The sequence below is a fragment of the Mandrillus leucophaeus genome, unplaced genomic scaffold (assembly GCF_000951045.1).
Source record: "Mandrillus leucophaeus isolate KB7577 unplaced genomic scaffold, Mleu.le_1.0 Scaffold159, whole genome shotgun sequence".
NCBI lineage: Eukaryota > Metazoa > Chordata > Mammalia > Primates > Cercopithecidae > Mandrillus > Mandrillus leucophaeus.
Window position 1 is genome coordinate 1722005 of NW_012101576.1, and position 11329 is coordinate 1733333.

The 11329-nt window shown below is 40.0% G+C and overlaps 1 protein-coding gene across 1 annotated transcript in view; it reads right to left on the reverse strand.

Annotated features, from left to right (window-relative positions):
• Nucleotides 1-6671: 6671 nt before the first annotated feature.
• The window catches only part of LOC105536442, a 51210-nt gene continuing 46552 nt past the window's right edge, over nucleotides 6672-11329 (reverse strand). Inside the window, exon 5 of the mRNA XM_011975856.1 lies at nucleotides 6672-6731. Coding sequence (XP_011831246.1) covers nucleotides 6672-6731 — 60 coding nt within the window. The remainder of the gene's footprint in view (nucleotides 6732-11329) is intronic.

The window sequence follows — 11329 nt, forward strand, 5'->3', positions numbered from 1 at the left end:
TTTTAAGATGGAGTCTCGCTCTGTCACCCATGCTGGAGTGCAGTGGCGCTATCTTGGCTTACTGCAACCTCCACTTCCTGAGTTCAAGCAATTCTCCTGTCTCAACCTCCCAAGTAGCTGGGATTATAGTCATGTGCCACCATGCCCGGCTAATTTTTGTATTTTTAGTAGAAACGGGGTTTTACTATGTTGTCCAGGCTGGTCTCAAACTCCTGACCTCATGATTCACCCACCTCGGCCTCCCATAGTGCTGGGATTACAAGAGTGAGCCACCATGCCCAGTCAATTGTGTGTTTTTTTAAATTAGCTGGGTGTGATGGTGTGTGCTTGTAGGACCAGCTACTTGGGAGGCTGAGGTGAGAGAGTTGCTTGAACCCAGGAGGTGGGGGCTGCAGTGAGCTATGATTGTACCACTGCATGCCAGCCTGGGTGATAAAGTGAGACCCTGTTTTATAAATAAATAAATAAGTAAATAAATAAATAAAACAGTTTTAGCCAACTACCTAAATACACTCCCAAGAGCACAGTTTAAGTACGACAACCCAGGGGTGTGTGTGTGTGTGTGTGTGTGTGTGTGCCTGTGCGCATGCATGTGCATTTGTGTGTGTGTGTGTGATGTTCTAATGAAACGGCAGGTATTCAAAAGGTACAAAGTTTCAGTTACACAGGAGGAATAAGTTCTAGAGATGTGTGTTGTACAGCATGGAGACTATAGTTAATACTAATGTACTGTACACTTGAAAATGGCTAAGAGTATTTAAATGATCTCACTACAAATAATGATAGTTTGTCAGGTAATGCATATGTTAATTAGCTTAAATTAATAATTTCACAACGTATATATATATATATCTCAAAACATCATATCGTACCCCATAAATATATACAATAAGAAAGAAATGGGAGATAAAATGTGACAAATTGCATGCGTTGTCAGTGATAAATAAGCACAAAATGCCATAGAGCAAAGGGGAGAAGCCTCTATTCTGTACAAATACTGATGAGCACTCAGTACTGAGATCTGAAGTGGACTGCTGAGTGTAAAGTCTATTTCTACATTATGAGTGCAAAAAACAGCATGTGTTTCTGTCTGCTAAGGCAGAGCATCACAAGTGGCTGTATTAATTGATTGATTGGTCTTGGCTCTGCCATTCCTGTGAGACCCAGACAAGTCACTTAATCTCCCTATGCCTCAATTTCCTCATATATAGAATAACAGTGCCTACCTCATAGGTACTCATAGGATGCACTTAAATAAGTTAATATATGTAAAGTACTTAGAACATTGCCTGGTACAGAACAAGCGCTGCATGAAAATGTTAGCTATTATTTTTGTTTTGTTATTTATTTATTTTTTGTTTTTTACTTTTTTTTTTTTTTTTGAGATGGGGTCTTACTCTGTCACCCAGGCTGGAGTGCAGTGGTGTGGTTATGGCTCACTGCAGCCTTGACTTTCCAGGTTCAAGCGATCCTCCCACCTCAACCTCCTGAGTAGCTGGGTCTATAGGCATGCACCACCAAAAAAACAGAAAATTTTTATGTTTTTTTTTGTAGAGATGGGGTTTCGCCATGTTGCTCAGGCTGGTCTTGAATTCCTGGGCAATCTGCCCTCCTTGGCTTCCCAAAGTGCTGGGCTTACAGGCGTGAGCCAACTGTTATTGTTATTAACTCATTCATCAACAGTGCAATTTGCATTCTCAAATATTTGTAATGGTAAGGTGATGGTTCCTCTCCATACCAGGAGTTGAAGGAAACTTTCCCTGTTGTGGAAATCGCTTGTACCCTCTAGTCTGTGTCCCTTTGGACGCTCCTTAATGGGGGAGTGTCAATGCTCACCACACTCTGACCCCAGCTTTTCATCCTGACCCTGGAACGCCTCTTGCTGAGCTGAGAGCCCTTGGTCAGTACAGAATGTGTCTTATATTTTCTGGCAAATGGTTTATTGTTTTCCTTCATTTGACTCTGCTTTTATATTTACCTCTTCTCTACCTCCTTTCAGAATGAATCAAACTGGGACTACTGATCAAACTTCACCTTTCTCTGTGTCTCACAGTCTGTCTGTTTTGCTTTATTTCAAAGTCAACAAAGTATCTTCAGTGCATTTGAAACAGAAATACTTTTGTATTTTTATTTGATGTTTTGTATTTTCAATAGCCACTCAATGCTCAGGCTTCAGAAGTCTATGATTATACAGCACATTGAACATTGACCCAAGAGGGCTGAGGAGATTTTTCTTAGAATCATGTGGAAAATTCTAAGTTTCACTTATTGTTATCAATCAATACTTAGATTTCAGTTCTTTTTTGTTTATATCTGTTTGAAGACTCATTTAGGCAACTCTTTTATAGCCTGTGACTCATTTATTTATGCACTTTATTGCTGTGTCACTGTGAAAAACAGATGGCAGTGAATAAATTTTGACTTGACTTAAGGACTTGAATTTCCCTTGCATTTATAAACTGCCATTTTTAATGCTGCCATCTCTTTTAAAGTTGTTTACTTGTGAACTTCTAAGAATATACAGTAAAAGCTGTGTTTCCTTTATCTAATCTAACACTTATGCCTAAATGTATACGTCTATGGATAGAATAGGAACTTCAAAATTAGTTACAGCTGGGTTTAATTGTTGGCTCTTCAAGAAAGTAGTTCATAATAACTGTATGTTTGGGCAGATTTCTTCATCTGTAAAATATTGACTATTGTCTTTCCAAAAGACCACCAGAAAAGAAAAACAAAACAAGCTGTTGATCAAACAAACCTAAATGCATTAGACTTACTGTAATAAGGGCAAACATCGCCTTGACAGAGACTTAGTAATATCCCAGAAGGGAGAAGTCAGGAGGATACTTATAGGAGTTAGGGTGAAGGCTGGGTAGTTTTAGGGTGGAGAACTGGTTGAGGATTGGGCAGAAATTATGACATAGTAGCTTTGATCTGGTGAGCTCAAGTGAGGCAAGCATATAGTTAATCTTGAAATTAAACTGTTTTAGTTGGCTCATGGTCTTGTCTTCCAGGAGAAAGTAGCTAGGTTATTTTCGCTTATTCTCAATACTGGTTCACACAGAGGTATGTCCAATCCCAGGACTGTTTAACATAGTGTATGGTTGACACACCTGACAGCAATAACTACGCATACCCTGATAATGACCCTGTGTGGCAGATGCACCTGAACGTGTGTTTGGCGTTCTGAGCTAAGGAATCTGGGAGTGGCCAATCTGAAGAGTCATTCTTTATTTAAGGAAAATCAAAAGGTAAAATTTTAAAAAGCTAAACCAAGTACTTTGCAAGATTTTAATGCCAGTTTAAGCCTGTAAAACCTGTTTCTTCCAAACATAATTAATTAACTTATTGTCTTACTTAATACAGCTTTCTCATTAACTACTGCTAGAAGAAGACAGGTGTGTTCTGGAAACTTGAATCACTAAGGGGAGGAGCTTCAATTTTGATCCCAGATATGTAAGTAAATTATTTAACTTAGTCAACTCTCATGGGGAAAAAGTTATTTAAACTAGTTAAGGGTCATTATTTAAAGAAGGTAAGATATTCGGCCGGGCGCGGTGGCTCAAGCCTGTAATCCCAGCACTTTGGGAGGCCGAGACGGGCGGATCACGAGGTCAGGAGATCGAGACTATCCTGGCTAACGAGGTGAAACCCCGTCTCTACTAAAAAATACAAAAAAACTAGCTGGGCGAGGTGGCAGGCGCCTGTAGTCCCAGCTACTCGGGAGGCTGAGGCAGGAGAATGGCGTAAACCTGGGAGGCGGAGCTTGCAGTGACCTGAGATCCAGCCACTGCACTCCAGCCTGGGCGCCAGAGCGAGACTCCGTCTCCAAAAAACAAATAAAAAAAAGAAGGTAAGATATTCTAAAGATGCTACAGCATCAGAAAAAAGTGGGAGGTTTGAAGATCAGGATTCTTTAGGAATTTTTTTTCCTCTTTGAACTCGTATTCTTTGCTTTTGATCACTTTCACTGGAAAATAATTTCAGAAACTGTTTATCCAGTTTGCTTCTACTTTTATTGATAATCTTAAGTCTCTCTCTAGAATATGTTTCATAACTCTCTCTAGAATATGTTTTGTTTTTGTTTTTGTTTTGTTTTGTTTTTTGTTTTTTTTTGAGATGGAGTCCCGCTCTGTTGCCCAGGCTGGACTGCAAAGGTGTGATCTTAGCTCACTGCAACCTCTGCCTTAGGGTTCAAGCAATTCTCCTGCCTTAGCCTTCCAAATAGCTGGGATTACACGTGCATGCTGCCATGCCCGGCTAATATTTTTGGGTGTATTTTTAGTAGAGATGGGGTTTCACCATGTTGGACAGACCTCTGGTGGTCCTCCCGCCTCGGCCTGCCAAAATGTTAGGATTACAGGTGTGAGCCACTGTGCCCAGCCTATAATATGGTCTTAAGGACACTCTCAACCCAGATCTGCTGTGGTTTCAGAGGAGCCCTGGATCCTTTGAGAGTTATTCATTCACATCAGATGCAATTGCTTGGATGTTTTTCTTTTCTGCCACCATTCCAGTTTTCAGTGGAGGCATGCAGAGCACATCTGGTTCCAGGCAGGCTTCATTAGTTGAAAGATTAATAGAAGTGTAACTTTTTTTTTTTTTTTGCAGGGATAGCAGGAGGGATAGCAGGAGGGTAAGATGAACAGGAAAGAGAAATTGAGTACAGTAAAAAAAATTTCTTTCAAGAACTAGAACTCCCTTTACTCATTCATATGCACTAGGTATAAGGAGTTGAGGTGTCAACTGACAGCTGATTATGAAAACCTTACCAAGAATGTCTGAGTTTCCACAGATTTTAAAGCTCTAGACTGATCTATTTTAGTTTCCAGGCATGAGCTAATTCTTATGGCTACTATAGGGCTTTCTCACTCTTTATGAGGCATTGGACTAATGGTAGCTACCATTTACTGGCAGCTGCTATATGCTGAGAACAAATTCAGTGCTTTCTCTGTCTTAATACTCTTGACAATGGTGAGAACTGGCATCCTCATATTATAGAAGAAGAAACTGAGGCTCAGAGAGATTAAATAATCAATGGTTAGACACCAAGTAAACTGGAAAGCCAGCATTGAGATCCAGGCTTTTTAGCTCTAAAATGTGTATCCCAAAGGCAATATAGAATAGTGATTAGGAGTGTGGGCTCATGCCAGGGCTCAACTGCAGCTGTGTAACTGTGGGCAAGTTGTTGAACTCCTATGTCTCAGTTATCTCATCTAAAAATGGAGTTGTTAACCCAGTTAAAAGTGGGCAAAAGATTGAAGATGGCACATAAGCGCATAAAAAGATGCTCAACATTCTATGTCACTAGGGAATTGCAAACTAAAACAATAGTGAGGTGCCACTACATACCTATTAATATTAGAATAGCAAAAATCCAAAAACTGACATCAAATATTGGAGAGGATGTAGAACAACAGGAACTCTCACTTATTGCTGATAGCAATGCAAAATGGTACAGTCACTTTGGAAGACAGTTTGGCAGTTTCTTACAAAAGTGAACATACTCTTACCATAGGATCTAGCAATCATGCACCTTGGTTTTTACCCAAATGAGTTGAAAACTTTTGTCTACAGAAAAGTTTGCACATGTATGGTTATAACAGTTTTATTCATAATTGCCGAAACTTGGAAGCAACCAATATGTCCTTTAGTAGGTGAATGGGTAAACAAACGGGTACATTTATGCAATGGAGTATCATTCAGCAGTAAAAACAAATAAGCTATCAAGCCACAAAAAGACATGGAAGAATCATAAATGTATATTGTTAATAGAAAGAAGGCATTATGAAAAGGCTACATACTATATGATTTCAAACACATAATATTCTGGAACAGGCAAACCGAAAAGTGAAAAGATCAGTGTGTACTAAGGGTTTGGAGGTGGGGAGGCAGGGAGGAGTAGGTGGAACACAGGAAACTATGCTGTGTGATGTAATGGTAGATACATGTCACACTTGTCAAAACCTGTAGAACCCCACAACACAGAGTCAACCCTAATGTAAACTGTGGACTTTTAACAATGTATCAACATTGGCTCATCAATTGTAACAAAAGTACAACATGAATAAAAGATGTTAATAAGGAAAACTATGTGTGCTGAGGGTGGGGCTGGGGAAGGGATGGTATAGGGGAACTGTCTGTATTTTCCACAGGATTTTTTTTGTAAACTTAAAACTTCTCTAAAAATTCAATTATTTAAAAAAGTCTGCCTCAACACAAAAAAGAGGGTTGTGAGGATTCGATGAGTTAATATATATAAAACACTTACAGAGGCTGGGCACCATAGCTCACGCCTATAATCCCAGCACTTTGGGAGGCCGAGGCGGGTGGATCACAAGGTCAGGAGTTTGAGACCAGCCTGGTCAATATGGTGAAACCCTGCTTCTACTAAAAATACAAAAATCAGCTGGGTGTGGTGGCGGGTGCCTGTAGTCCTAGCTACTCGGGAGGTTGAGGCAGGAGAATCGCTTGAACCTGGGAGGTGGAGGTTGCAGTGAACCGAGATGGTCCCACTGAACTCCAGCCTGGGCGACAGAGTGAGACTCCATCTCAAAAACAACAACAACAACAACAACATAAACAACAACAACACTTAGAGAGAAGCCTGGCACGTGCAGCGCATTGAGTGGTGGTGATGATGATGATCTCTGTTGCTTTCTTGGAGGTGATCAGACATTTACTTTGCCGTGCGTGGGGCTGCCTGAATGCTTGGCAATAATGTTTGTGACCTTGGACAAATAACATAACTTTCATACCTTAATTTCTACCTCTGTAAAATGGGATAATAATTATGCCAGTCTCTTATGCTGTAGTGCACATTTAATGCATGAATCCCTACAAAGAGTTCATAACAGTACCAGCATGTGTGTGTATTATTGTTTCTATACTATCTTTCAGTTCTTAGCACTCCACAGATCCCTGCTCAAATACACCATCTGGGTTTTTTTTTTTTTTTTTTCCTTTCCTTGTTCCCATTTCAGCCCCAAAGCCCTTGAGTATCTTTCATCTCTATAACTCTGGCCTTTGGATGGTGCGCAGCATTTGAAGATTCTCATTATCTTCTGACCAAATGGATAGACAGAACTATAGAACTGAAACCTAGTCACAGCACTTCTGCAAGGAGAAGTTGTTTAACACTCAGTGTCATAAGAGCATTCAAGTTGTAGGTCTTACATGTGGTATGACTGATAAGTAATAGTCTTGCTTTCCTGTAGGTACTTCTCCTTTACTATCTAATGTGTCTGAGGCTCTTCTTTTAGCTTCTGGGATTATTCCAATATTTGGGCACTTTCCCTATAACATCGATACCCCACCTTTTCCCAGGTTTTACTACCTGAATTATACTGCAATGACTTTCAGCCATTTGATCACCCCAGTGGCCATAAGTTCATAGCCCCATGTTTGACCTTGAGATTTGGAAGTTATTCTTTCTGGTATGTTAAATTCCCTTCATCAGAAAAGTTCACCCAGAGTTTAACTTCACAGTCTAATATGAATTCCAGATTTCAAATAACCTTTAATTTTTTGAAGGAATGAATTACAAACAGTTCACTGAAGTTAATTTCCTTTTCTGGAATGGTCTATTTATCTGTATCTGTGTATATATAAATGAAAGATATGTATTGTTTTGTTTTTCCTTATGAATTCTACAGATATTAATCTATGTAGAGACAGAATGTTCTCAAAAGAGACAATCACATTTTTGTGAGTACATTAAGTTGGAAGTGTTTAGGTGCAGCTCTGCTAGAGAAGGTACAGCCAACACAGTTTTAACAAAAACAAAAGAGAATCTGTTGCTTTGCGTTTTCAGATGTGATAGTCATGACCTGCATAATGATGTTTCAGTCAACTATGGACCATGTATACGACTGTAGTCCCGTAAGATTATGATACTGTATTTTTACTGTGTCATTTCTACATTTAGATATATTTAGATAAACAAATACTTATTGTGTTACAGTTGCCTACAGTGTTCAGCACAGTAACATGCTGTGCATGTTTGTAGCCTGGGAGTAATAGGCTATGCCATACAGCCTAGGTGTGTAGTAGGCTATACCATGTAGGTTTGTGTAAGTACACTCTATGGTGTTTGTACAAGAATGGCATCTCCCGAGGCTGCATTTCTCAGAACATATCCCTGTTGTGAAGTGACACATGACTATAATTATGAACTAATATTAATGCATGAAAATTGGGTTCAAGTTATTCCAAACTAAAATATCTAGGGAAAATGTATATCCAAGGTATGCTGATAGCATTAGTGATTATTCTCAGGTTGAGAACACATATATACTGTTTACAAGTAAGCTAAAGCATAGTTTGTTCACCAGTCTTCTTGATTAATGGGTCCTTAGAGTTCTCAAACATAAATCTTAATCTTTTAAGGTAGCTGGGGGTTATGTTTGGTTTGTCAATGAGGATGGCACAGAACATCCCCAAAGGAGAGACTGCTCCCTCTCTGGATAGTTTATTGATAGTTTATAGCCTGTGAATACTCAATCCTGTTAATGAGTCAAAAGACTGTGATTGTTGATTATTCCAGCTTCACAGGGAACCAGTAGGCTATAAAACAGTATTATAAAGTGCTTTTTGTTCCTCAGAAGAGAGACACTTTGCAACAATAAAATAAATATATCTTTAATAGTTTACATTCCTTTGGAACACTAGAAGTTTACTCTATCCAGAGTACCTTGCATGTGATAGATCCTGTATAATTATAAGGAAGGGAGGACTCTACACACCCAGGTATAAGGTGTGATCCCCAAATATCTGAGACACATCTCAGTCAATTTCGGAAGTTAATTTTGCCAAAGCTAAGGATGTACACCTGTGACACAGCCTCAGGAGGTTCTGATGACATATGTCCAAGGTGGTCAGAGCACAGCTTGGTTTTATACATTTGAGGGAGACATGAGTCATCAATCAATATTGGGACAACTTGGTAGTGGGGAGGGGGCGTCCAGGTCATAGGTAGATAAGAGACAAATGTTGCATTCTTCTGAGTTTCTGATCACCCTTTCTAAAGGAGGCTATCAAATATGTACTTTTCTCAGTGAGCAGAGGGATGATTTTGAATAAAATGGGAGGCAGGTATGCCCTAAGCAGTTCCCAGCTTAACTTTTCCTCTTAGCTTAGCGACCTTGGGGCCCCAAGATTTCTTTTCCTTTCACAAAGGCAAATATCTAAGGTTAAAAGGTTAAGATCCCAGGTATTCAAATGACTTTTCAATAGCCTGTATTGAACTTGTCTTATTTGCCTACGCCCACTGCAAAGGTATAAATACCCTATAACTTCTGTAATTGTTCGTTACCATCAGGTCACTGCCAACTGGTCTCCCTGTCTCCAGGCTTAGCCCATTCCAATATATTCTCTACTTTGCAGCTGAAATGTTAGTTCCAAAATGTAAATGTAATCCTGTATCTTCTCTCTTTCAAATCCTTCAGTGGCCTTCTGTTGCTCTTGGATAGAGGGAATCTTTACCAGGTTCACAAGGTCTAACATAATCACCCACTTAACCTCTTCAAACACATCTCTACCCATGGCTCCTCCAACTCTTAGATTAAGCTATACCACTTATTGGCCTTCTATTTACTTAGCCTGTAATTCTCCCCAACCCCCACATTGACCCTCAGAAAGGGTCTCAATTTAGATCTCATGTCCTCCTCTCCCATATTCTGTTCTTACTATTCTTACTTATTCTCCCAATTCTGCATCATAAAAGACCTAGAAACTGTGATGGCAAAGCACAGACACTTTTTGATCTTTCTGGGCGTGCTGGGAAGTGGAGAGGCAGTGAGGGCACATGGAAGGAAGAGTCCTGCATCAATAAGTTTTATCTCCAGCACATAAATGACTGAGATGTCTGTTCCAGTTAAGAACAAAGCTGGTTGCTTCCCTTCCTCAAGATCTTGTGTAGCCTCATGGTTCCTGCTGTGGGTAAGAAGCTGGATTATCATGGTATGCCAGATTCTCTGGGTCTAAGGATCTGGCCTTTTTTCCTGGGTGAGTGATCTGCCCCTAGGCTTGATTATCATGTTTCTCCCATGTTTCAAAATGTCTGATCCCAGTTAACTCTAAGAATTGGTGAGAAATATTATTGTTTAAGACACTACTTAATTTATTATGTTTTGAATCTACTGTGACTCCCAAGGCACTACCATCAGAGGTGTGCTGGTAAATGTGTAACAATTAGCCCTCTGGGGAAAAAGGGAAGCCCTTATTTGCAGTATTTTCTTGTTTCTGTGGTGTAAATGGTCAATTTCAAGCTACTGATGCAGGACTTTTTGCTCCTTAGCTCAGTGAGCTCTGGGTTCTTGTCTCATGACCAGGAAAAAGTAGGCATGCAGACACTCGAAGAGTGAGCAAGGCAGGGAGTTATATTGAGTGATGAAACAGCTTTTAGTGGGGAGGGGACGCAGGGATGGTCCCCCTACTTGAAGGTGGGAAAGTTCTCAATATAGCTGTGCCCAGGGCCTTTTATGGGCTCAGAATGGGGAGTATGTGCTGATTGGTGTGTGAGTATGCAAAAAAGGTCAAAGCAAAGACAACACTCAAAGGTCGGCACAACAGTGTAGAAAACCAACTAGGGAAGGGCAGGTATATGTAAACTAGATGAAGAATGGGGATCAATCAGAGGAAGGTATGCCAAACGGGAAGGTGGGTTCTCGATCTGGTCCGAGGATTTAACTTCTAGCTTTGCTTTCAGGCTTTAAACTATCTTCGGCTTGTAGGTGGGATTTTGCTGGGGACCTGCCCCTAAGCCTAGGCATTCGGCAGCCTCCTGTCACTGTCACTACCAACATGTAGTAGCTCACCAAAATGTTGTATTTCAACTTGACAGATAAAACAGATGCTAGTAACCTCAAGAGGTAAATAATAGTAAAGTAGTAAAACAATATAGAAAAAAAAGTAGCAAAATAATTAGGCAGTGATGGGTTTGAGTAGTTGATATCTTTATTTTAAAGTAATTTAATATTTTAGCTTTGCATAATGGCTTGCAAAATTTCTAAAAATTTAACAATTCTCATAAAATGGTATGAGCCACCTCTAGTATATCACTGAATACTATTTTATCCTCTTAGCATAAAGTTCTCTTCACATTAAAATTAAGCAAACATGGAACTCACCCTCCTAAATATGTATTTTTTAATTTTTTTTTTATTTTTATTTTTTGAGACGGAGTCTCGCTCTGTCGCCCAGGATGGAGTGCAGTGGCCAGATCTCGGCTCACTGCAATCTCCGCCTCCCGGGTTCACGCCATTCTCCTGCCTCAGCCTCCCGAGTAGCTGGGACTACAGGCGCCCGCCACCTCGCCCGGCTAGTTTTT